The 27,615-nt window shown below is 36.3% G+C and overlaps 2 protein-coding genes across 12 annotated transcripts in view; one reads left to right on the top strand and one right to left on the bottom strand.

Annotated features, from left to right (window-relative positions):
• The window catches only part of NEXN (nexilin F-actin binding protein), a 56,001-nt gene extending 50,263 nt beyond the window's left edge, over nucleotides 1–5,738 (top strand). For 3 of the 4 annotated variants that reach the window (XM_023209008.2, XM_023208989.2, XM_023209000.1), the window contains 2 exons: nucleotides 3,878–4,063; nucleotides 4,321–5,083. In XM_023209008.2, the coding sequence (XP_023064776.1) occupies nucleotides 3,878–4,063; nucleotides 4,321–4,689 (555 nt within the window). In that variant the 3' untranslated portion in view covers nucleotides 4,690–5,083. Of the gene's footprint in view, nucleotides 1–3,877; nucleotides 4,064–4,320 lie in introns of all 4 variants that reach the window. The other variant, XM_023208980.2, reaches the window with a different exon arrangement.
• A 165-nt stretch (nucleotides 5,739–5,903) lies between these two features.
• Nucleotides 5,904–27,615, bottom strand: part of FUBP1 (far upstream element binding protein 1) — a 40,498-nt gene continuing 18,786 nt past the window's right edge. For 3 of the 8 annotated variants that reach the window (XM_023208937.3, XM_023208958.3, XM_023208968.2), the window contains 9 exons: nucleotides 25,403–25,503; nucleotides 24,910–25,051; nucleotides 23,803–23,963; nucleotides 21,445–21,596; nucleotides 21,283–21,362; nucleotides 17,604–17,732; nucleotides 16,285–16,359; nucleotides 11,001–11,146; nucleotides 5,904–10,619 (listed from right to left, as the gene is read on the bottom strand). In XM_023208937.3, coding sequence (XP_023064705.1) covers nucleotides 10,611–10,619; nucleotides 11,001–11,146; nucleotides 16,285–16,359; nucleotides 17,604–17,732; nucleotides 21,283–21,362; nucleotides 21,445–21,596; nucleotides 23,803–23,963; nucleotides 24,910–25,051; nucleotides 25,403–25,503 — 995 coding nt within the window. In that variant the 3' untranslated portion in view covers nucleotides 5,904–10,610. The remainder of the gene's footprint in view (nucleotides 10,620–11,000; nucleotides 11,147–16,284; nucleotides 16,360–17,603; nucleotides 17,733–21,282; nucleotides 21,363–21,444; nucleotides 21,597–23,802; nucleotides 23,964–24,909; nucleotides 25,052–25,402; nucleotides 25,504–27,615) is intronic. The other 5 variants (XR_002731032.3, XR_002731030.3, XR_002731029.3 and 2 more) reach the window with 5 other exon arrangements.

The following is a 27,615-nucleotide window of genomic DNA, read 5'->3' as shown; positions in this document are numbered from 1 at the left end:
ATCCCAGCACTTTGGGAGGCCGAGGAGGGTGGATCACCAGGTCAGGAGATTAAGACCATCCTGGCCAACATAGTGAAACCCCGTCTCTACTAAAAATACAAAAATTAGCTGGGTGTGGTGGCACGGGTCTGTAGTCCCAGCTACTCAGAAGGCTGAGACTGCACCCCAGCCTGGGGATAGAGCGAGACTCCGTCTCAAAAAAAAAAAAAAAAAAAAAAAAAAAAAAAGTTTAGTCTAATGACGCATGACTGAAGAAAATTCTCATTGTTGTAAGTACTATAATAGAAGTTATTACAGAATCAAACTAGGTGGAGTCCATATACCTAGGATATGTTTAACAGGGCCAAGGTGACATTTAAGCTGAGTGTGAAGGCTGAATAAAAGTTACAGGTAAAGAGGAGAGGCATTCCAGATAGAGGAGAAGCCTTTCAGATTAACTCAGAGGTTGTAAAAATGTATTTGGGGAATGGAAAACAGGTTCAAAGGACTACAAGGCAAAGTTCACAGAATAAGTGATAGGATACAAAGTTGTAAAAATAAGTTGTGGCTAGTTAATGAAAGTCTCTTTAAATCTTGCAGGCACTATGATCTGGGAAACAATGTTAATAATCAACTCTTTAAGTCAGAGTAATGAAATATTTAGGTTTATGCAAGAATTCTGGGACTACGGAGGATGAACTGGAAGACAGGCATGAAGTTGGGGCCAAGGGAGAAAAACAGACCTAATTAACAAAACTAGGTTAGACTCTGGTATGGATAGAAGTTAAACAGACAAAAAAGGATTATAGGTTGCTTTTTGGGCAGTTGGTTGCGGAGGGGGCTATCATTACTTCAGGATAACTAGATGATGCTATAAAGAAATGAGGTCGGGGGAGTTGGGGTGAATAGTTTTGGCATGTAAAGTTTGAGCGATATTTGGGTAAGGTAAAGGCAGTCTAACAAAGGTCCTGAACTAAGGTGAGAGGCAAGCAGATTCTAACTTTTATGGATAGCAATGGAAAGTACAAGTAGATAAAGCTGCTTAGAAAGTTAATTGTTGAAAGTGAATTAAACCCTGGAGAACATCAACATTTAGTGGATGAATGGCCCAAGATCAGTATTTATAGGTGTAACATGGAAGGTAAAGAAAAGTTCAATCAGCATGCACTTACTTCCTTTTGTCACCGGTAGTGAAACTTTAGCAGTCATAGCTATACCTACAAAATATGTAGGTAAGAAAAACAAAAATAAGGTAAGTGACTTCTTGTTTTATTGCTGTTACTCTAGTATACATGGATGTGATATTAGTACATGGCTGAACTTTTATACCCCATCAGAATATCCATTGTCTGGAGGACAATGAAGTCCCTCCTATCATACCTTTCTGGGTTAAAGGTGATTGAACTCGTTATTTAAAAACTGGTTAATGGCCGGGTGCGGTGGCTCACGCCTGTAATCCCAGCACTTTGGGAGGCCGAGGCAGGCAGATCACAGTCAGGAGATCGAGACCATCCTGGCTAACACGGTGAAACCCCGTCTCTACTAAAAATACAAAAAATTAGCCGGGCGCGGTTGCAGGCGCCTGTAGTCCCAGCTACTCGGGAGGCTGAGGCAGGAGAATGGCGGGAACCCGGGAAGCGGAGCTTGCAGTGAGCCGAGATCGCGCCACTGCACTCCTGCCTGGGCAACAGAGTGAGACTGCGTCTCAAAAAAAAAAAAAAAAAAAAAAAACCTGGTTAACGGCTGAGCGTGGTGGATCACCTGAGGTCAGGAGTTCGAGACCAGCCTGGCCAACATGGCGATACACTGTCTCTACTAAAAACACAAAAATTAGCTGGACGTGGTGGCAGACGCCTATAATCCCAGCTACACAGGAGGCTGAGGCAGGAGAACAGCTTGAACCCGGGAGGCGGGGGTTGCTGTGAGACAAGATCATGCCACTGCACTCCAGCCTGGGTGACAGAGCGAGAAATATCAATGTTCAGTGTGTCTTCAAAATGTTTATATTCTGTCAAGGCTCAACTCATTTATATAACCTTACCTAATCAGAGAATTCCATCCCAGCTCCTGTAGCACTTAAACATGTACCCCTCATTTGGTACTTATATGCCTTATATAACGTTTGAATTTCTAGAGTTTCTAATAAAGTCTACTCCAAAATTATCTTATGCCCCATTGTATCTCAAGGAAAATACACTGCCTAACTGCTGACTTTTAACATTCATGGGCTGAGAGCACCAATGCCCTATAAAGAATGTACCTACACAGAGTTCCATTTATATTACTCTCTTAGATTTCTTTCCCAGAAACATGTTTTAACCTGGCTTTTTAGCAGCTCAAGAAAAGTTGACAACTGTACTTGATTGAAGGACTGCTCATAAATTTTCAGCTCAAGAGAAATTATTTTACTTACTCAAATTTATTTTCTAAATGCAGGTTTGAGGCAGCTAAATGAATAGTTATGAATTTGCATAAACAGGCCAAAATCTGAAAGGCAAGTTATTAACGGGGAGGGACTCAGAATAGCAATTTTTGTACCTGCTGAAATATTCCATCTTAAAGGTTCATTTGGTAAACAACAAAAAAGTGTATACTGTGAACAAAGAGGTCCTTTTTAAGTCTCAGAAGTCTGTTCAGATAAAACTACAGTAAGCAAATCATGGTTTAACATGTATTTTTCTTAGTCTTTCATATATAATATTTTTTTAAAAAAAGCGATTCATTCATTCATTAGCAACAACCATAGTCAGGCATTATATTTATCAACTGAAGGTAAATAATGGCACAAAAAAGAATCGACACATCAGGTAGCAGGCTGTCTGATGTCCCATGATTTTCCAACATCAAATAAAAAATATAATGCAGAGCCAGAAAAACGATCCAACTTTTTTAACCTCCTACTCCTTACATCGGAAATGAGATAGGTACGAGGTATGAGGTGCAACACCTCAAACGGAAGTGAAACACCCAAACCAAGATTTTTCTTATATAGGCAATTAAACTAGCACTTGTTTCAAATTTCCCTTTAGTTGGATGTGGCAACCTGGAGCAATTTCTTCATAGTACTATGAAATATAAATGGTGAGATTTCCAACTAGATCCACAAATGCCTAGTTAGAAACCAAAAGTCAACTACAACTGAAGTACTTTAGAAACCATGAATTAACTACCCACATTAACCCCACTCCACCAAAAGTGCTCTAAAAGACCTTATCATTACCAAATTATTTTCCTAGACACACTATTTGACAGTTGAGACTCTGCTCTTAAATCACTCCCTTATTACCATGGCTTCCAACTCACCCCTCAGATGACATAAACATATTTTACGTAGTCATTCCCCCATGTTTCAGTCATTGCCTCTTTTCAACAGTTGTCTCTGTTAGTTGTAAACACCCTTTCCCTGCCATTTCACCATTAATACATTATTTGGATGGAATTCACAGGGACGTAGTTCTAAGAAGGGTCAAGAAGGAAAATCATTAAGTGAGAAAGAACAGATTTTCTCCTATTATGTAGTAGGGAATGGTATGGACTTAAGGGAATCAAGGGAGTATTTTTAACAATTATTTAGAATGTATAGTATTCCGACCTTTTTCAATTAAGTGCTATCAAAACCAAGCAGAGTTGGTAGGACAGATGGGCTAGGATCCCAGTGATATTATTGTCCCAATGTCCCAGTGACATTTGGAGAAAAAGACTATAACTAAGAGAATGCTTCATTAAATATACCTATCACTTTTCCTGAACTGGGGAGTCAGAAAAAATCTGAATGTCTGCAGTGTAGCCAAAATATGCATTACAAACATGTTAATCATTTTGTGCTTCTAAGCAACAACTTTAGAAACTTGGTTTTTAGAAGGCAAGCAATTGATAATCTTGGCCCACTTTCTTGCAGGAAGATGATGTTGATGTTAGGCCTGCAAGAAAAAGCGAGGCTCCATTTACTCACAAAGTGAATATGAAAGCTAGATTTGAACAAATGGCTAAGGCAAGAGAAGAAGAAGAACAAAGAAGAATTGAAGAACAAAAGTTACTACGCATGCAGTTTGAACAAAGGGAAATTGATGCAGCACTACAAAAGGTACCAGGCTTACATATCCTTTATTTTCCAAAGATGCCCTCTTAAAATCCACAGTTTTATAATTAGGTGGGTTAAAAAAAATGTTTTAATAGCTTTCTTTCAAGTCACTGGAATGTACTGTTAAGTATACTTTGTAGTAGGCATACTTTTATGTTCTTTACTTAAAAAACAAATTTCACTTCAAAATTGTTACTAAATAGCTGCCCTGAAAATACTATATTATAAATGCCAACCTGAATCCATTTATTTTAATATAGAAAAGAGAAGAGGAGGAGGAGGAAGAAGGTAGCATCATGAATGGCTCCACTACTGAAGATGAAGAGCAAACCAGATCAGGGGCTCCATGGTTCAAGAAGCCTCTTAAAAACACGTCAGTTGTAGACAGTGAGCCAGTCAGATTTACTGTTAAAGTAACAGGAGAACCCAAACCAGAAATTACATGGTGGTTTGAAGGAGAAATATTGCAGGATGGAGAAGATTATCAATATATTGAAAGGGGAGAAACTTACTGCCTTTACTTACCAGAAACTTTCCCAGAAGATGGAGGAGAGTATATGTGTAAAGCAGTCAACAATAAAGGATCTGCAGCTAGTACCTGTATTCTTACCATTGAAAGTAAGAATTAATCACTTTTTATCTTTTATTCTATTATTTTTTTTTTTTTCCTTAAAATCACTTTTCTTCTCTTTTTTAGCTGATGACTACTAGCTCCCCTTCCCTCTCCTTGGAACTTTCTCTTTCACTTCAGCTTTCTTACTACATCCATCTTTTCTGTGGTGGGGCCAAAAGAGGAAACCAGGAGTGCCACTATGTTGACTTCTTATTCCTTTTTGTAACAGTCTTCAAAACACAGCTCATCTAAAGAATGCCTTCTTCTTTTCCAAATAAGCATCAGATTTATCGCCTATTATGCAGTAACAGTCAATAAAATGTACTTACGGGAGGGGGGGAATTAATTATTCTGTCAGAACCTATTATAAAGGCTGTGTATTTCCCATAGACGTTTACAGCAACTATGTTAAAAACACACACACACACCCCTAAGTAGAATACATTATTTTGCATGAAGGAATGGCATTTCTGAGCTTTTTACACCTAAAATTAGGCTGAAATAGCTGAGATAATTAATTTGGAACCTATCAATTTGAGTGGACTTTTTCTTTAGTAGTATACCATTTTGGTGGTGGTTTCAAAGTCTTTCTGAAGCAGATATATTGGGATTGGAGCGGGGTGGGGAAAAGTGTCACTCCTTTTAGAGGAAAAGGGGAGGAGCATGGAGAAAAACAAAAATTAAAGGACTTTTAAGAAAGACTGCCTATACAGTGTTGAGTGTTTAGGATATTAAACATGTTATTTTTCGAACGTAATATATAATTAAATTTATAAAGCAAATTTATGTGATCTTGCCTGAGCAAATAATATTTTAATAAAAAAATTTTGTATTAATAGTTCACCGAAGAGAAAACACTTTCAACATAGCTGAAGGTTTCAAGATCTAAGTGTATCAGACTTAGGGAAAAAGTGGAACAACCTTCAATTTAAAATTCTAGTCTTTAAAATGAGTTTGTAAATAATTAGCTATTATGTTCTATTAAGTTGTTTTATATTTTAATTTTCTGGAAGACAATTTTATTTTACAATGTGAACCCAAATAAAGTAACTTCTGTATTTAAAAGTCTTTCTGTATTTTAAAAAGACCTGCGCAACCAGATGGTACCCCTTTATCATTAGAACTTTTTAAAAATCATCTCTTCTTACAGTAAACATTAAAAAAAACCCAGTCAAGTAGAAAATTTTACCAAGTAATATATGTATAAAAAAACCACAAAGCACTCCCTTATAATATTCATCAATGTACATTTATTTATTGAGGAAACCATAATGAATACAAAATTACAGCTAACATGTGACCTTTTACATACAATGTCATTAAAGCAAACTCTAAACCACAGTTTGTAAAGTATTCAATTTACCTCAAGTCCAAGCTGCATCTCCCTAAGACACTGTTCCCATCACAGTAGCCATTTTAAGCCAATCTTCTTTTTACACACGGGTAGTTTCTGTAGAGAACATTTTTCTCAGGACGAAAATGCATCGAGCATGCATAAGAAAAAAAATATATATATGCGCAAATACATTTAAGAGTTTCTATAGGGGTATCACTGAAGAAAATAAAACCCTGGGATTTGCTTATTAAAAGCACCAATTTAAAAAAATCCCTCAAAAGCTTATATTGTGACAAGAAAAATGAAGTCACTAACTCAACAAAAAATAAGGTTATTTTCAGAACCAAAATTATCTTTAATTAGGTATTGTTAAAATGCATTTTAAAGTGAGGCAGAGTTTGCAGAAAATAAAAACAAGACATCCTCACTGATTAGTAAACTATACATCATTATTCTACACAACAGATAACTTTCTAAGTAGGGCTGATTTTACTGGCAGAGTATTCAAACAAAATGCTATCACTTCTGAATTACTCCCCTTTCCCTCTGAAGGTACTCTGCTATTCCTACCCAAACCCACCCTTATGAATTAACTACCAAGATAATTTGTTTAAAAGATATATTTTACAATGTTTATAAACAACTAGTATTAAATTACTAGTTTTAGTATTAAAACCATTTTTATATTAAAAAATAAAACTATACTTCTCATTTCTAAAAGAAACATCAAACCATAGAATTCTAAGTATCACCACACTAAGCTGTCTTAAAAAAAACTAAAAACATGGTCAAATTTTTGTTTAAGTGCTAAATAAGTCAGTTCAATTTCAATCTAAACTATACATTGTTTCTAACACTAATATCCAATGCATTCAAATCAACTGGCTCACCTTTTCTGCTTTCCATTTATTTCAGATTTAAGACCAGCGTCATTTAAAATAATGCTTATATTATCAGTGAAGGCTTATGGTAATGAATAAAAGAATTCTCATGAGACAGAAACAGTGCCCCAATATCTATTATCATTCATCTATCTATATTTTTGTTTAATAAAAATGCAATCTACAACTAACCAAAACTCGACAGGCTCTCAAGTTTCATTGAGTCCCTTTATATTTACATACCTATCATTGACTATTAAAACATAACATACACATAAATGTGGTGTAGTAACTATGTAACTTAAGAAATTTAACAGTTCATGGAACATTTAAGATCAAGTGAATAGCACTTTAAAATGAAAAGTGATCAAAAGCAGGTACATTACACCCTATACCATATTATGTATGGGAATACATTTCATATTTCTCAATTATGATTTGCCAATTTTACCTTCTACATTGAGCCCTTCTATGGTCCATGCTCATCGGCTCACCAATGGCATACACTCAAAGGATTCCTCTTTATGGGTAACTATCTCAGGACCTGATTTTATGAGCTATGATTTGGTGCTTGCAGCATCTTCAGCACTGTGTGTGAAAATGAAGGCAGTATTTTTGAATATTTTTCTTTGTTGCAGAGATAAGCAGGAGTTTTAAAAGGATCAGCACATTTTAGAAATTGAATAAACAAAACTGATAAGATGCTGCTTTCATACATTCATCTTAACTCAAAATATGTACCAGTTAAAATCATCTATAAAAACACACAAACATTTTAAACTGGCAAAAAAATTAAATAAATGCAGCGTCAGTTATTAAAATATTATTAAATCAGAAAAATACTGATTGCTACAGATTATGAAAGGTTATTTGCTGTACCGTTAACATTTCACTGATGCACATGCCTTTTATCAAAACATACTGCCTTATAACTTTTTCCTTTTTCAGCATATAAATTTTGTCTAAGAAAAAAATCATAATAAAATTGTAACCCATAATATCCTTACTGAATTATTATAGTTTAAGAAAAAAATAAAGAAATTATAGTTTGGGAGGGCAAAGAAATTTTCTGTCCATCATATAAAACAGATTGTGAAGGCTGTTGAAGTTTCTAAACAAGTGATTTCCTAAATCTTGAAAACTGTGTAATTGTCCTTTCTTAATCTTAACACTTCTATATTTGGGGAAAAAATACAAAAAGGTTTGGATGTAGATCAATTACTGCAGCAATCTACTCATCATTTTCTTGTCTTCATAAAAAAAAAAAAAAAGTAACATAAAAAACATTACCCAGAAATGTAAACAGTTGCTTTAACAACTTACAGACTTTCCACTAAGATGGTAGCATAAAATAACAAAATACATTTTGGGGAAGCAGTAGCAGATTGCCTTTGAATACACAACCACAAAAACCTCACAGGGACAACATTAATGTACTGAAATATTTATTTATATATGTCCTTAGGTTGTGCTTACCTGGTGCTTTTTGCAGCAGAACCTAAGGTGGAAGGTCTGGGAAGGCACTGTGAAGTATAAATAATTGCACTGTTTGCAATTAATAAAGATTTTAAACCTTAAATGAATCAAAATCAACAGCCTCCAATTTGTGAGTTATGATACTGAATTCAACTGAACTACTTCTTCAGTTCAATTAATAAATGCACCACTTTCCTAAAAGGTCATCTATAAAACAGTATCATGCAAAATACTGCAATTGCTCACGTCAATACCCTACTCTTAAAGATAACAAATAGCTAACTCCTTAACTATTAAACTTCAAACTAGAACTATATATCCAGATCTAAATAAGGGTAAGGGAAGTCACTCTAGGTTATATAAAACAATCAAAAACATTTCAAAATATCTATAATGAACTGTACTGCTATTTCCATCCTGTAGGTAATCTCAACATTTATGTCCTTGTACCTCTTCCTTTAAAGTATATTCAAAACAACAAATGGTGCTCCCCACCAATGACAAAATATATATTTATGAAATGTGTTAAAATTGCTACATTGCTCATTATTTGCAAACTGAAATCCCCTTCTGTCTGATACATTTCAAGACTTTCATATTAAATATAGAATATATGCATATTTTACACTGAAAAACAATATTTCAGGAGCACCAGTGAATAATACTATTCAACTTTGTTAAGTATCAGTTTTCTTTAGCTATAGCTAAAGCATATAAAAAATACTTACCCATTAAGCTCACTTTAAAAAAAATACAGAACTATGTATTATTCTATGTTAAATTAAGAAGCAGTTATGGTTTTCCAAGATATCAGCACTGTATTCCAACATAATATTCACACAAAGTATGGCATTTGCATTATGTGGAACATTGACAAAAAGATACTGTTGCAGTTCATCAATTTGTCATTCTGATGTACTTACAGTGCAATGCTCCTTGAAGGAACACAATCAAGGATGATACACAGCACAGTCCTCCTCACCCCTACAGAGCTAGTTCTATACTGGCTGGATCAAACCTGCACTTCAACAGACAATGGCAAGACAGACTGTATTTGCATGTAGTCTAATATATTAATATGCAAAGAGCCAACAAATATGCAAAGAGTAAAACAATGGATTTCAACAAAATATCAGAACTTCAGCATGAGTGTTAAAGAGTAATAAAATGACTTCAAGTACATAAAAAAATTAAGTTGATTCAATGATTGGACTTGTGCATTTACAAAACAAAGCTTATCTATACTGCTTAAAGGAAAAAAAAAAAAAGCTTGAACGTTTCCATACCCCATTTATGTTTCAATGGCAGATGCAATGTAGCTATACTTTTTGCACACTATTCACTTTTCTATCCTAAATTTAGAAAGAAACACACTATTATATACATTGAAAGAGTTGCTTTACATGGAAAAAAAACTGTTCTTATTAGACTACTCATATTCACTATCTGAAAACTGTTTAAAATTAGTTATGCCGAAACAGTCTTGGAAATCAAGTATTATCAAATTAAGAACAGAAAGGTTAACTGTTATAGCAGCAGTACAGGTCTGAAACAGTGGTCATGTATAAAAAGGAAATTTCACTGTTAATGCAATGGAAGTATGCCAGAAGATCATTGTACACACATGCAGTTTTTAATCAAACAGAAGGAAAAAAATGAAGATACCAGGATTACTTGTGCTGAAAGAGCCAAATACAATAAATGGAAAAGATCCTCCAATCTACCACTATACTGCAAGGGGGGAAAAACATGCCAGTGTTTAAAAACTCAATATTTCATGGGGAAAGCTTATATATTTGTGTATATGTATCTTAATTTATCATTGCTAAGAAATTATGAATCCTTTAAATACCCACATATCCAACTTACCGACACAGGAGGTTTCATATCATTTATTGTAAAGCACAAAACAGGCATTTTAAAAGTGAAAGTATACATTGAAAAAGTACATTTATATCACAAAGCATCAACCACATAATTGCAAATACATTTGCTGGAATGTGTACATCTACACTAAATACTAAAAACAAACCAATTTTCATTTCTACACAGAAATATTAACCTCCTATCAGTAGTGATAGATATTTTGTACATTTGCAAAAAAAAAAAACAAAAACAAAAAAAAAACACTATTTTAAACCAAAAACAAAATTAAGATCTTCATCAAGTCGTCTGCATCCATATATTTAACAAAGGTTTTTTTCCCCCACACAATGAAGCAAATACTGTATTGTCCACTTCTTATTATTGGCCCTGTGCAGAAGAGATACATAAGAAATACACAAAAAGTTAAAGAAAATCCTTGAAATGGAGCTAATTCAGGAGTGAATCCTTTAAGAAAGAAAAACTGGTTAATATAAATGGTGGTAGCTTCTTGCATGATTTGCAAATCCCTGGGGGAAGAAAATTTATTTTTAAAATCAAAGGCATTGCAGAAATATTCAGCACTCAGATGCTGGAAAACATTATAAAAAACAAACAAAAAAACCCAAACAATACACTTTAGTACTTCATTTAAATAGTTATACTTTGCCAGATAAAAATTTAAAAGGCAAACACTCCCAAACAGACAAACAGTAAACATGCAGAAAACAGACTGGAGTAGAAATCAACAAATTAGCAATTACGTTATACCTGAGGTGCTGGAGGATGCTGTGGCATTCCCTGGGGACTTGTCTGGGCATAATAGGCTGCTTGTTGTCTATAATACTCAGCCCAGGCTGCACTATAATCTGGCTGACCACCTGGAGGAGCCCCAGTCGGAGCAGGAACTGCTTGACCTTTGGAAAAAAAAAAAAAAAAAAAGAATTTTGTTGCTGTAAGCACAATTAAAAGTCCAACATCTCATTTCCAATAAAAACAATACCTCACTTCTTGTAAAATTTCTCCCAAGCCTTTGAATAATCTTGTGTCTGCCCTTGTTGACCTAAAAAAACCCCCCTGAATTTTAATATTAAATTACAATCATAAGACAAAAGCACAGAGGGTCAGAATTACTCCCGTTTAAGTTGACCTAAAAAAAACCCCCTAAATTTTAATATTAAATTACAATCATAAGACAAAAGCACAGAGGGTCAGAATTACTCGTTTTATTTAAAATATTCATTAGTAGTGTCAGGAAACTACTCTGCAATTAAAAAAACGCTCTTTATTTTCTTTTTGCCTTATAATTAATCATAATGTTTAGTTCTAAAGCGTCATTATTAGTAAAAAAAACAAAATCAACCCCAAATCCACACTGCTTTAGCTAAGGAAGGTAAAGATTTAGGCATAATCTTGATTGGATTCCAGAATTAAAAACAAAAAAAAAACCCCACTTAATTGCAATGATTTAAAGATTTTATTATTTTAAGACCTAGCCAAGACTTTTTCCTGATTAGTAACCTATAAAGTGTACGTACATATACACACACACACACATAGATTAGTAATAAGATGTTAAAAGTATCAATAATTTATTCCAATTACAACACAATGGTATTAAAAGTAACCTGACAAGGAATAAAGAACAAGATCAATGAAACACATAAAACTCAGCTTTCACGATCAGGTCTTTTTCCAAATGAGGTGACTTCGCTGAATTAAGAGACTAAAGAAATATAACAATGAAATGCAATGCAAGAATCTTTGAATGTACTCTGAATTTAACAAAACACACAGACGATGAAAGACATATTCCTGACAACTATGGAAATTTAAATATAGTCTATATGTTTGTGATAATATTGAGGGTATTTATTTTCAGACAGGGTCTCACTATGCCACCCACGCTGGAGTGCAGCGGTGCATTCATGGCTCACTGCAGCCTCGACCTCCCAGGGCTCAGGTGATCCTCCCACCTCCGCCTCTAGAGTAGCTGGGACTACAAGCCCACCATGCCTAGCTGACATTTTTCTCTTTTTTTGCAGAGATGGGGTTTTGCTGCGTTGTCCAGGCTGGTCTTTTAACTCCTGGGCTAAAGTGATCCACCTGCCTTGGCCTCCCAAAAGTCCTGGGATTACAGGCGTGAATCACTGTGCCCAGACATTGAGTTTCTTTAGAGCCAACTGTCTTGTCTGCAACTTACATTGAAATGGTTCATACAAAAAAAGTACATATAAAGCACATACAGCAAACTTTTAAAAAATGATGAACGAAGCTGAGTGGTACCTAATTTCCCCAATTTCTGAAGGTATATAATTTTCTAAATAAAAAATTGAGGAGATGTGTTTTCCTATTCAGTTTCTTTACTTAAGCACTATTTTATTTCATTTGTAACTCACTTGGCTTTGTGAAATAATTGCCACAGACAAAAGTACTGGAACATGGACATATAGGAAGCTGTTTCTATGTTTGTATGATGTTGCCAACAAGGCCAATTTCCTAGTTTCAGAAACCTGTCCATAGGTGACAGAATCAAAGCAACTGAGTGAAAGAATTTAAGATTTATGATTCTTTAAAAATGCATGAAACAAACCCTCTTTTCTTGGGTAACAGAGAACTCTCATATACTATTAAAAATTATCATATTTTCCTGTCTTCTATAAAGAACTGTTAATCAAAGAGGAACATTTATTTGCCTCTTACAAGACACAATTCAAGCAAATCTGAAACAGGTTTCAATATTTAAAAAACTGCCAAATACTCTGGTGTAACAACAGCAATAAAACCACACGTTTTCTCTTACAAGCTGCACACTTGAAACCAAACCTGATCAAGGTAGCAATCAATATTCTCCAGGTTTTAAACCCACTGTAAGAGTTACTCATTTTAGATGTAAGATGGTAGAAACAGGCATATTCATCAAGAAAATTCCATCCATGTTCCCTTAAAAAACTACAACCTCTGCAAACTCCTATATCCCTGTGGAAAGCTAATAGTAAACACTTTAGACTTTAAAGAACTCTTCCCCTGCCCTTTCAGACATGTACTGCCTTCCCTTGCTCCCCTTATTATTCTCTTTAGTTACTGGATTTTTTTTGTTTTGAGACAGGGTCTTGCTCTGTCACCTACGCTGGAACACAGTGGTAGTGGTGTGATCATGGCTTAGTTACTGTTTGATGCAAGACAGTTGAGTTTACACTTCAGTAGAACATTATCTAATATTTATTATAGTTTTATAATTATAATCTATAAAGTTTAGCCTTAAATTTCTTTCATCCAAAAGATAAAAGACTTGCTGTAGAGTTAGCCTGTAAGATTTTATTACAGCCTAAGAGTCAGCCTTGCTTGAATAGATTTTTCACATTCAGTTGTCTTCCTATATACCTGTACCTTTCCTACAAGTCTCACTCTACCCTCCTTTAGGCTTAAGGTACCAGATTCTTAAGGGTTCAGGGTCTACTATATCAGTCCTTATCATAAGGGACTTCCTTAAGTCAAACTTTTCTCAAATGTCTTCACTTCTCCAAACAAGAATTACTCCTTTCTACTTTGAAACCCTGCTTGTTCTCTTAAGGTTCTCTTAAGGGTCCCTCTATTCTAGCTTTAAAAATACCCATCTTTAGATTGCTGCGATTCCTTATAACTCTCTGAAATCTTATCAAGATTTTCTCTACTTGGGAGGCTGAGGCAGAAGAATTGCTTGAACCTGGGAGGTGGATGCTGCAGTGAGCCGAGATTGTGCCACTGCACTCCAGCCTGGGCGACAGGGAGAGGTTCCATCTCAAAAAAAGAAAAAAAATTATCTTAGTTTGGTGTTATCCTGGGGAATTTAGAATTGTTTTAAAATATAAACCTAATTTTGGAAAACTTAACCTACATCTGTTTTCAACTAATCTATTTTGCTCATAAAATTGACAGGTGAGGCTGGGTGTGCTGGCTCATGCATGTAATCCCAACACTTTGGCAGGCTGACGCAGGTGGATCACCTGAGGTCAGGAATTTGAGACCAGCCTGGCCAACAAGATGAAACCCTGTATCTATTAAAAACACAAAAAAATTAGCCAGACGTGGTAGCGTGCGCCTGTAATCCCAGCTACTTGGGAGGCTGAGGCAGGAGAATTGCTTGAACCTGGGAGGCGGAGGTTGCAGTGAGCTGAGATCATGCCGCTGCACTCCAGCCTAGGCGAGAGAGTGAGACTCCCTCTCACATAAATAAATAAATAAATAAATAAATAAATAAATAAAATTAACAGGTGATTATTGTGGTACTACAGAAAAACGATAGAAAAAGTGGGATAAGGAGGTTCCTTACTTATACAGCATTATTATTTAATATTTAATTATATTATTTAATTTTTCTATGCCATGTTTTCCTACAGAGGATTTAAGACAGTATAGCATAGTATCTCTAACTGGCAGGGAAATGGTAAAAAAAAAAAAAAAAAGAAAAAACACTAAAGACAGTAAAGACAATTTCTCTTCCCTTAACAATGAAAATTAGAATTTCTTCCCTTAACAATAAAAATCAGAACTCAACCCACCCACTCATTTTGAGTAAAACATAAAAAAGTAAAACATAAAAGACTAAACAGTAAGTGTATTAACGGCTGTATTACAAATAATCAGTAAGGTAAAATAAAGCACAGAAGTCAAAGTCATTCCTCAGTAATTGGCTAAATCCATCAACAAGCCTTTATTTTTACCTACTTAATAACTTAATAACTGGGGACCATGTCTAGGGAACATTACCCATTGAGAAAATAGAAGTTGAAGATTTTTGACCCAAACATGTGATCAGGTCTCACTGTGACGCCAAGGCTGGCCTCAATCCCCTGTGTTCAAGGGATCCTTCTACCTTAGCCTCCCTAGCAGCTGGAACTACAAGTGTGTGCTACTGCACGTGGCTCATGCTCAAGTCTTTTAAAATGGTGATGCTATTTCACTGAAGTTAAGTTGATTACAGGTCCCGATCACAATGTTGTCAGGACATGATTATTAATAGCATCCCTATTCATTCTAAAAAGGATCCCAGTTCAGAAAATATATTACGTAACCAACCTTAATCAGAGTATGCTGTTTTTAAGTTAAAAGTTTCTTTTTGCAGAATTTTAGCTACTATAGATCTGCCTAAGCTACATCACAAAAACATATATTAATCTGTTATAGTCTCAGAAATAGATGGAATATGACTCTCCTAGGAAGCCACTCTAAGAGGAAAAACAATTTTTTTCTTTCTTTAAAAAGAAACCAGTTGTGCAGAACATCTTTATCATCGAGAATATGTAATTTTACACCTAGAAGATTAAAATCATCACTCTTCTGGAAATTTTTCTTTCTGCGGAGAATGAGAAACATTCTTTGGCAAAGAAAACATTGAAATTTACACTGAGAATCCCAAGTAGACTGGTTTCTTATGACAAAACTACCACCTATAGATTCTTTTTCTGCTAGTGAAGGATAACCAAGCTTACCAATTTAGCTTTCGTTTGTGACATCTAGCTGTGGTATGTAACAATTTTTAAAGAGCAAAAGCAGTTGAAACATAGTGATTTGTCTAGAAGTATAGTATCATGTTCCAAATGGTCCCTAAAGAGACAAATTTGGGAGACAAGCTTGGGACTCAGACCCTCTTGGAAGCCAGATTCTGGTTCCATCACTTAGTTACTTTCCGTCACTGCAGATTACTTCTTACCTGCTTATCCTGCGGCAAAAGTAACGGTATCACACACAATCCATTTTCACCTGACACATTAAAATTTAACCTTATGTCATTCAGACTAATATATATAACTGTCATTGTCAAAAGTATAGTAACGTTAATACTGTATGTGCCAGTGAGGAAATTTCTAGTTTCAATTAATAACTGGTTGACAAATGCAATTAGAAAGAAAAATATTTCCTTGCTATATAACCACAAATTTAAAAACTGTAATTTGCAACTGTCTTGGTATGTTTACGAGTCCAGTGATTTTATTCAATTATTCTCTTCCTGAAGAGAATAATTTGTGTTTTAATTTAATTAAGTATGTATTTTCCAGAAATGTATAAAACATACCCATTTTCTTGTAGTACTCTTCCCAAGCCTTGGTATAATCAACCTGTCCAGCTGGGGCTGGATTCTGCTGATCTCCTTGATCAAGCAAAACAAAACAAAACAGAAAAACAGAATTAAAGTTTTTAAAAGGCAGTTTTAGCTGTTTCCTTGGGTGCAGGAGCTGGCAGGGGCCTGCAATGTGACAGTGAGGGTAGGAGGGAGGTACTAGTAGTGGTGGTATCCCTACTGGTGCCAAAGATAGAAGGTACTGGGGGTACAGAGGTGGTGGACAGAAAACCAACCTGTTTGGAAGACTGGTTATGTCGAACATATAAGTAAATGCATGTTAAATAAGGAGTTACACTGAGGATCCCAGGTTTCTCACCATTTATAAACAAGTACAAAAAAGGAAAAGGCTTGAAAACCCCAAAATGCTGAAATGGATGTGGTAATATGAACATAGTTCTAAAAAATATATACATATATCAATGTTTATGTGTTTTTTGGCATGTGTATGTAGGTATGCATTTATGTAAATATATTTCCTAGTTCTATCTGCTGAAAGAAGTTAGAAGCAATTACACCTCAGTAGCAACAAGCATACTCAAGTCTCGTTTCTAACTACTATACTCTACTAAAAGGAATCAGAGCTCTTTGAAGAAATAGCTGACTTAAGGGTTGGAGCTCAGAAAGCACAAAATAACAATCTTACTGTGCCAGACAGTATGGAAGTGCTTAAAAGAATGACAGATATTTCAAAAGGATATAGGCACCACCCTGAATATAACTTCCTGACTGGCCAAATCTAGGATAATCTGATTATCAAAATTATAAAAATATTTAAAAAATATAACCCATTGCAAAAATCAGAAATCCATAATGATATAAAGAGCTTAATATATCAATGCTGACTTACTGATTTGGAGGGCTGCATGATGGTTATATATTTTTGAAGAAGTACCCAACAGGACATTGTGTCTATAGTTTAGTCTTAAATGATTTCTTTCAGAACTAATTATACTGGATATAATTAGTTTCCTTCAGAACTAATTATAATGGATATTTAAAATAAATACACACCCATACACTTGTATGATACAGATGGTAATAAGAGTAAACAAGGGATAAAACATTAACAGCTGGGCTACATGGGTGGCTCCTGGTATTCTTATAACTTTTATGAAAGTTTGAAACTATTTCAAGGTAACAATTTAAAAAAGGAAAAGTCTCCTTAAATTATAATTAAATAATGTTAGAAATTTTAGGTATTATACAGTGATGTAGTTCATACATAATTCCAAGCACAAGTTTTGGCTTTCACATTTACGTTCTTTAGTTACCTTGTCCATTAGTTTGAGTTGTAGTTGGTGCACCTGCAGGGGCTGCTGGTGGTGGCTGTGCTTGCTGTTGATAATAGTGAGCATAATAAGCAGCCCAAGCTGCTGAATTTGGATCCGTTCCTGCCTTAGCTAGAATAAATGAAAGTTCAAGGTTTGCATGTGAAGTCTGTAATTCTCTCTCTCTCTCTCTCTCACACACACACACACACACACACCCCCACACACCCACATACCCAGCCCTCTGGCAAATATACAGCTCCCAAAATTAACTAGAAGATTTTAAAAAGTACACGAAAACTTTTATATTTTCTATTATTTTTGTTGTTACCATCAGCTTTTATTAAAGAAAACCAAGGCTCAGAGACCAAGTGACTTTCCCAGGTTAAAAACTACTGAGTTGCATAACTGGGATATGAATAAACGTCTTTTGGCTCCAAATCCAATGCTCTGTCTCAAACCATCCTGTGCCCTTGTTTTTTTCTAAATTGGTTTCGCCTCAAGCACAAACAGCTCTATCTGGAAGATGACTTAAGAAAAACATTTCTAGGGGCTAACCTGCATAAGAAAGAAACAATTATTTTAGAACAATGAACTTTGTCCTTATTTTCAATGAAGAGAAAATATAAAATCTTAAAAAAAGATTAGCCACATTTCATCCTATTTCACATTGAATGTTATAAACTTGATGTCATCCTACTTGAAATCCTTCATTCTCTAGAATCTTCAGGATGGTCAAAGCTTAAGTACAGCCTATCATTCAACATCTTTAACAGTCTGAATCCCCTGGCTTATCCTTTCCATTTCAGCCTCATCTCTCCCTTCATTTGTATCTCTTCAAAACCCAAGCTCCAGCCACAACACAGGGCTTGTACTTTTCAGAAATCACTATGCCCATGTCTTGGCTTTTAGCTATGTTATGTTTCCTCTACACTTGACTGACCCTCACTCATCTCCCACATCAACTGAAGTGCAAACAGTTTGAGACCTCTCAATCTTCTAGAAACCAGAAAAAAACTTGACTCTGTCCTTTATACTAGGAATATCATACAATTAAAACTTTTAAATTTTCTATCACGCTTTCATTCTGAACAGTAGCAATTTCCAGCTGCTTAACAAAGGTTAGTCAAGTTTGAGAAAAGGAGTGAGAATTTCTAGAAAAAGAAAACTACAAGGTAATATAATTGTAAGGTGTTATTAGGACACCCTCCACGCTTTTCTCAATTGCCCAATGTACTGCTTTTGTATGTTGGATGTTTACATATCTCAGTAGTGTCATTACCTGTATTTATTATTTTTTTTGAGATGAAGTGTCTCACTCTGTTGCCCAGGCTGGAATGCAGTGGAGCGATTCTCAAGCAATTCTCCTGTCTCAGCTTCCCAAGTAGCTGGCATTACAGGCACCCGCCACCACACCCAGCTAATGTTTGTATTTTTAGTAGAGACAGGTTTTTGCCATGTTGGTCAGGCTGGTCTCCAACTCCTGACCTCAAGTGAACTGCCCGCCTCAGCCTCCCAAAGCACTAGGATTGCAGATGTTAGCCATGGCGCCCGGCCATTATCTGTATATTAATCAAGAAATCTAGGTATTTCACTTTACACTATGCCTGGATAGAGAATTTGAGATAAAACAGACTTTAGGAAGTGTTATTTCTACACCCAAACATGTAAACCATACTGAAGTACCAGTCTCACAGTTATAAGTAACTAGTATGTACTAAGAATTTACTAAATATTCACTCAACCCAAGATTCATTCATTGATCAATTTATAGATAAGAAAACAGGCTTAGAGGAGTTCAAAAACTTGCCTGACATCTCACCATTAGTAAACTGTAGGACTAGGACTGATCTAGGTCTATTTGACTCTGAAGTCTAAATTCTTGACCACTACATAAATCCGTAACAGACCACTCTTTTTTTAAAGAAACATTTTAGTTCATGTATTAAAACATTACGTTATTCTAATATAAGCAGTATCCACCCCAGAGACCCAGTAACCCTTTGATAAATCTGAGTGGGGCCAACCAGCTGGTTTTAGTTAAATGGGTTACTTCTTGCCCAAAGGCCATGCTGCAACCACATTCACTGACCAGCTTTTATAGTAGTGACTTCATTACTACTCCAAGTGGGAAAGTCAACATGTGATACAAAGACCACTTCCACTTCTTATTCCCATCATTTTTTCTCAATCATGCTTCCACCCAGTAGCGCTCAAAAATACAATCCTGGCAGATCCAAGTTACCCAGTATGAATCTGCCTCTTAACCTACTCAAACTCTTCAATCTTATTACTTAATTATATCATCCCAATTAGCCAAGAGGGAAAGCAAAGCCCTTTCATTCTCCAAAAATTAGTGTTTACAGTATTATATTCTGTACCATGTGAGCCCTTCTATCAGTGTTGGTATGCTGGGAGTGCATTCTTTTGCTATAAAACACAACCCCAACTTTGCATACCTATATCCTAGCACAACTCAAGTCATTCCTTGAATTAATGGAAGTTGTGATTATTTGGTAACTATCATGCTGTGTCATCATATTCCAAACAGCACACTTCCTATGAAGTTAACCAAGCAATTTAATTTACATAAATTACTTCAAGTTTTTTTGGGATAAATATATTATGTGTAGAAAGTAATCCATAATTGAGTATATTTTCCTTGAAACTACTCTGGTGAAAGAGGCCTAAAAGGTAGGTAGCAGGTGAAAAAAAAGGATCATAAATAAATGTTAATTGGTTTCAAAGAATGACTCTTTGACCAAGATGGAAAGCAAACTACAGAATATGGAAAGACGCCAGAATAGAACAGGATATTTTCTATATATATATATAGAAAATCCAGATCTGAATATAGAAAATAATTAAATGTATTTGGGTTTTAGCATGCAGTTATTAAATACAGGCCTGATTTTTACTCACATGAAGTTGTCATTATGAGGAGTACTAGAACCGATATCTTATTTGACAATTTGGGAGTTTAATGCCCAAATACTTAACACTCTGTAAGACTGTTTTATATATACATATATATATATATACTTTTAAGAGATGGGGTCCCATTCTGTTGCCCAGGGGAGTGCAGTGGTGCGCCCACAGCTCAATACAATCTAGAACTTCTAGCCTCAAGCAATCCCCCTGCCTCAGCCTTCTGAGGAGCTAGAAATACAGACACATACCACCCTGGCTGGCTAATTTAAAACAAACTTTTTTAGAGATGGGTCTTGCCATGTTGCCCAGGCTGGTCTCAACCCTCAGCCTCAGACTTCTGAACAGGTGGGATTACAGACGTGAGCCTCAGTGCCCGGCCCCATCACATAATTTTCTAAGTGAGTAAAAACCATTTTTTCATAGATAATGTCACAGTTAACACACTACATATTTGATAGCACTGGTATCCAAAACCTATGATATTGCGCTCTTTCCTGCAGCTTTTAGCTTTTATCATTCTGCTATATCGACTCATAAGCCAAATGCAAGCTGAAAGGAATTCCATAAAAGCAGAGATCATATTCATGTCAGTCCTATATACACTGGGGTTGAGGCAGTGCCTAACACTGTTGAAAGAGTAAAGTGAGTGAAGGTGAGGCATACAAATGTTGAATCAACACTAGAAAATTTAATAATGTAACACAAGCGAAGAACAATACAGCTAACACACAAATGATAAGCATCTTTTTACCTGGATCAGGAGGAGCCTGCTGCTGCCAGTGTGGATATGCATTTCCCCATCCCTGGGGAGCATATGGGGCGGGAGGACCGCTGAGAAGAAAATTCAGTATAAAAATATAGTCCAAAAACTAGAATCTTTGGGGGGAAGCCCAGAACTAAACCCAATACTTACTGAGGAGCCGGGCCTGGTGGTCCAGGATTATAAGGTGCAGGGTTGTATGGTCCCATTGGAGTTCCAGGCCCTGGAGGCCCGGGAGGTCCATGGGGGCCTGGGACGCCATGGGGCCCATGGGGTACAGGTGGCCCTAAAGGATTTACTGGGCCCTACAAAAAAAAAAGGAAGACATAGAAAAATCAGAAAAAACACAGTAATGGTTAAACAACTCTATGGACAAATAATCTTCCATTTCTACCCTCTTATAGTCACAAACAACAAATTTTAGGTTTTCCTTCCTTTCCTCATTCATTTTGCCAAAACTATTTTATCTGCCATAATAATGAGATGTGTGAAATTTACTAAAATCAATAACGGTAGCAATTAAATGCAATTTAAATTAAATTAAAATTGGCAATTAAATTTCCTTTAGCTTGTTTGTGACAGCAGTAGATCCCTTTCCTTTTATAATTCTTTTACTATCTTTTTTCATCTTAATCACAGATATCAGGTCCTTATCTTCAGGTCTTCTCTCTACATCTACTTGCCTAACATAAGACAATCATCTTGACAATATATTCCCAAACTGTTTGGGTCCTGTATCATCAATTGTCTTCTGAACACTTCATTGATAATGTTAACAGCTAGTTGGTTCACTATCAAACTAAAATCCACCTCACAACCTATTTCTGTCACTGAAACCCCATTCAGATCAATAATTTATATCCTTTTTGGCCTTTCATGTATCATAATTCTAAATAGCACAAACATTCCCTTTTTAATTCCTTCAATAAATCAGGATATTTTATATCCTTATCATGCATGCATGCCACATCATAATTAATAATGCTTAACATAATTAATAATGATTTGTTAAGCCAACAAAGACATTACACTTAACTGTCCTAAAATGCTCCTTCTGAGTAGTTAACACAACCAGGCGACATGCTGGACAAAATGCTAACACTACATTTTGTTGTAAACTTCTCACAGCAAAATAGGGAAACAAGTTATTAACTTGTCTCTTTAAGTCTCCAATTGTTGTCATCTCTCACTTATTATCCATGATGTAGTCTATCCAAATAGTAAAAATAATACTGAAAAAGTAGCAACATTTTTTAGGGCTATGTGCCAGGCATTCTTTTAAGTGACACACGTGAACGTTCATTTAATCCCTACAACTCTATGAAATAGATACAATTATCCTCATTTTATAGGAGGAAACCAAGGCATAGAAAAGCCTGAGTAACTTCTCCAAGGTCACAGAACCAGTAAATGATTCACAGAATTTTGAACTCAGGCAACCTGACTCCAGAGTCCATGCTCTTAATCACCACACCAAAGTGCTTCTCTAAAACAATCTTGTTTTACCATGAATCCAACAGAAATCCTGATCCATGCATGCGAGGCTAATACTGTAAAATCAAAAACCAAGATGTGCTATTCATTTTTTTTGCCATGGCATCAACCTCCTATCATTATCCCACAAACATCTTCATTTTTTGAACAATTAAACTATCCATACAACAGAACTTACAATGTTTGTGTACATTTCATAAGATGTTCCTTAAGCATCTTTTGTACATCTATTTTTGTCTTCCCAAGTACACAGAAACAGCGTCAACCTTGTTTTGCACACACCCCATCCATAGCATGGCAAACGCCAAAACTAATTTTTCCTAGGAAATTCTGATTAATAATTTAAGATGCTCCCTGCACACTTTGTATTAAAAACTCCAGTAAGACACCATCTGCCTCATTTACAAAAAAGCAGTCAAAGCTTTCATACTTTTTGTTCTAACAGAAAACTTTTCTGGAGAAAAAAACCCAAACATCTGTGTAAAATCAGATGCTGGGCCCTATCCCAGACATCTTGAGTCAGGTCTGTCTCTGTATATTATGTGTAGGAGTTGGAAGCACCCAAATAGTCTACATTTTAAAACCCCCAGATGATGTGTGAGCCAGTCCGAAAGCTAGGATTTATGATTTTCTACTGCAGAGCGGAAGATGCATCTGATTTATCTTGTTTGCCTTGCTGGGGTTCAGTATAGTAAAATCTTAATAAATAATGAATTCCCATTAACTATGTCCTTCAAGTATGTTCCAAAATCCTACAATAACACTAATATGATGCCTGCACCCTCCTATCTATCCACACTCAAATGTAAGGTTGTTCTCAAAACCTGTAACTGTACATTTAATTAGGTTATTTTCATTGCTGGAAAATCTTCACATTGTATCTATTATACGTATCATGAAATCTATAAATACAGACTAGTAATTACACATTTTCCTTTGATGTATTCGAATAAACATCTTAATTTAACTACAATCTAAGAGTCTACACTATAAATTAAAAGTTTAAAGTATACTCACACCAATCTTTTCTTCTATGAGTTGCCGAGCATAGTCTATCTGTTGTGGAGTGCCACGAATTGTAAATAACTTCATATTAGGATCTGCATTTGGTGGAGGATTTCTCTGAAGCTCTATTCTTGCACCAGACTGTTGGCTTATGCTTTTTATGGTTTCCCCTCCTAAAATCAAAAGACAGTAATTTCTCTAAAGGTTTCAAGGGTATACTAGGAGCTATTTAGAATAAAATGGTTACAATTAAATGGGCCATTAAAAACATGGTTTGGTCAGTATTCTACTTGACAGTATTGTATTAAGATTTTTCATTTAATATTCTACACTTTAAATCAAATTTTAGGAAGCATTTCATGCTTTTCTTAAAATACATTTACTTAGTAAGTTTAAACTTAACCTTAATGTGATTATAATAAAATATTTGAATAAACTGCTTTTTTTTTTTTTTTTTGAGACGGAATCTCGCTCCGTCGCCCGGGCTGGAGTGCAGTGGCCGGATCTCAGCTCACTGCAAGCTCCGCCTCCCAGGTTTATGCCATTCTCCTGCCTCAGCCTCCCGAGTAGCTGGGACTACAGGCGCCCGCCACCTCGCCCGGCTAGTTTTTTGTATTTTTTAGTAGAGACGGGGTTTCACCATGTTAGCCAGGATGGTCTCGATCTCCTGACCTTGTGATCCGCCCGTCTTGGCCTCCCAAAGTGCTGGGATTACAGGCTTGAGCCACCGCGCCCGGCCGAATAAACTGCTTTTAAAAGCAGTGTAAACATAAACTAATACACTTATAAACATTCAAATTTTTAAAATATGAGTCAGGAAAAACCAAAATGCGCAAACAAAAACACTCAAACAACTTTTTGGGTCAAAAGACCTTTCTTATGCTAATAATTATCTTAGTTCACCTTCTCTAGAAGCTAGTAAGATTAAAATCCTGCTCTTTTTATAAATATACATTAGATCCTTCATTTATGTTTTACTTGTTACGTATTAACAAAAGAATGTTTTTCTACTAAAGTACAGCCAGAGAAAAAGCATTGCCACTTGTTTACAACAGCAACAGAAATAGTGTCCAGAAAAATGAATAATGTGTTAAACATTAAGAGTTTAAAATACATTGCCTTTTCCTATTATTAATCCAGTTTTCCCAGTTGGCACAATAAAATTAAATTCCTGTAGTCCACCAGGTGGTCCCATGTTCCAGTTGCCTTGACCTCTACCTCTTCCTCGACCACCAGGTCCAGGTCCACCAGGATTACCCGCCTATAGAGAGGAATAGATAAGAAGGAAAAAAGTCAGCACAGAAATACTTTTTTTCCTGATAAAATTATTACATCTATTTTTCCCAGCTCTCAAATACCTGAACCATAAATGTAGAGATGAACTGGCCCAAATAATCATAAGTAATAACATTCTTTTAAATTCAAGAGTAAATAAGGTAGCACTTAAGGTAGTAGTTCTTCCTGCTCCAAGATTTACCTTAAAGCAATTTAAACTTTCTCCATTAATAAAGCATCATCAAGCAGACTCTGATATAGAGGAAACTTCAGATTTCATGAAGGAAAATACTTTTCCATAAAAACAAAAAATGAAAATGTTAACTTTCTATCAAACCTGAACACTTCGAAGAAGGTCTGTAATAATTTCTGCAGCATGTTGACATCGGTCTGGAGGTCCTGTTATTTGTGCTATCCTCTCAGGTGTTGTCCCATCATCTTCAAAACAAAGAAACAAAATTAATTAAACAATAAATGGGCATGGCACCCAAGATGGCCGAATAGGAACAGCTCCGGCCTCCAGCTCCCAGCATGAACGACAGAGAAGAAGGGTGATTTCTGCATTTTCAACTGAGGTACCGAGTTCATCTCACTGGGGCATGTCGGACAGTTGATGCTGGTCCGCGGGTGCAGCCAGACCAGTGAGAGCTGAAGCAGGGCGAGGCATCGCCTCATCTGGGAAGTGAAAGGGGGAAGGGAATTCCTTTTCCTACCCAAGGGAAATTGAGACACACAACACCTGGAAAATTGGGTAACTCTCACCCTAATACTGCACTTTACCAAGGGTCTTAGCAAACGGTACACCAGGAGATTATATCCCACACCTGACCCAGAGGGTTGCACGCCCACGGAGCCTCCCTCATTGCTAGCACAGCAGTTGGAGATCTAACTGTAAGGCTGTAGCGAGGCTGGGGGAGGGGCGCCTGCCATTGCTGAGGCTTAAGTAGACAAACAGAGCCCCAAGGAAGCTCGAAGTGGGTGGAGCCCACCGCAGCTCAAGGAGGCCTGTCTGCCTCTGTAGACTCCACCTCTGGGGACAGGGCATAGCTAAACAAAAAGCAGCAGAAACCTCTGCACATGTAAAAGTCCCTGTCTGACAGCTTTGAAGAGAGCAGTGGTTCTTTCAGTACGGAGGTTGAGATCTGAGAACGGACAGACTGCCTGCTCAAGTGGGTCCCTGACCCCTGAGTGGCCTAACTGGGAGACATCCTCCACTAGATGCAGACTGACACATCACACATCACACGGCTGGGTACACCGAGACGAAGCTTCCAGAGCAAGAATGAGACAGCAACACTTGCTGTTCAGCAATAGTCTATCTTCTGCAGCCGCCGCTGCTGATACCCAGGCAAGCAGGGTCTGGAGTGGAAATCAAGCAAACTCCAACAGACCTGCAGCTCAGCGTCCTGACTGTTAGAAAGAAAACAAACAAACAGAAACAACACCCACACCAAAACCCCATCAGTATGTCACCATCATCAAAGACCAAAGGCAGATAAAACCACAAAGATGGGGAAAATGCAGTGCAGAAAAGCTGGACATTCAAAAGCGCATCTCCACCTCCAAAGGAACGCAGTTCATCGCCAGCAACAGAACAAAGCTGGATGGAGAATGACTTTGACAAGTTGAGAGAAGAAGGCTTCAGTGGATCAAACTTCCCAGAGCTAAAGGAGGAACTATGTAACCAGCACAAAGAAACTAAAAACCTTGAAAAAAGAATGGATGAACGGATAACTAGAATAATCAATGCAGAGAAGACCTTTAAAGAACTGATAAGAGATGAAAATCATGACATGAGAACTACATGACAAATGGATAAGCTTCAGTAACCGACTCAAATCAACTGGAAGAAAGATTATCAGGGATTGAAGATCAAATGAATGAAATGAAGTGAGAAGAGAAATGTAGAGAAAAAAGAGTAAAAAGAAATGAAGAAAGCCTTCAAGAAATATGGTATTATGTGAAAAGACCAAAACTGTGTCTGATTGGTGTGCCTGAAAGTGACGGGGAAAATGGAACCAACTTGGAAAACACTCAGCAGGATATCATCCAGGAGAACTTCCCAACCTAGTAAGGCAGGCCAACATTCAAATTCAGGAAATACAGAGAACACCACAAAGATACTCCCTAAGAAGAGCAACCCCAAGACACATAATTGTTAAATTCACCAAGGTTGAAATGAAGGAAAAAAAGTTAAGGAAAGCCAGAGAGAAAGGTCGAGTTACCCACAAAGGGAAGCCCATCAGACTAACAGTGGATCTCTTGGCAGAAACTCTACAAGCCAGAAGAGAGTGGGGGCCAATATTCAACATTCTTAAAGAAAAGAATTTTAAACCCAGAATTTCATATCCAGCCAAACTAAGTTTCATAAGTGAAGGAGAAATAAAATCCTTTACAGACAAGCAAATGCTTAGAGATTTTGTCACCATCAGATCTCCCCTACAAAGGATCCTGAAGGAAGCAGTAAACATGGAAAGGAACAACCGGTACCACCCATTGCAAAAACATGCCAAAATGTAAAGACCATCGATGCTAGGAAGAAACTGCATC

The sequence above is a fragment of the Piliocolobus tephrosceles genome, chromosome 1 (assembly GCF_002776525.5).
Source record: "Piliocolobus tephrosceles isolate RC106 chromosome 1, ASM277652v3, whole genome shotgun sequence".
Classification (NCBI taxonomy): Eukaryota; Metazoa; Chordata; class Mammalia; order Primates; family Cercopithecidae; genus Piliocolobus; species Piliocolobus tephrosceles.
Note: the sequence above shows the minus strand (reverse complement) of the source record. Positions and strands in the feature narration are given on the sequence as shown.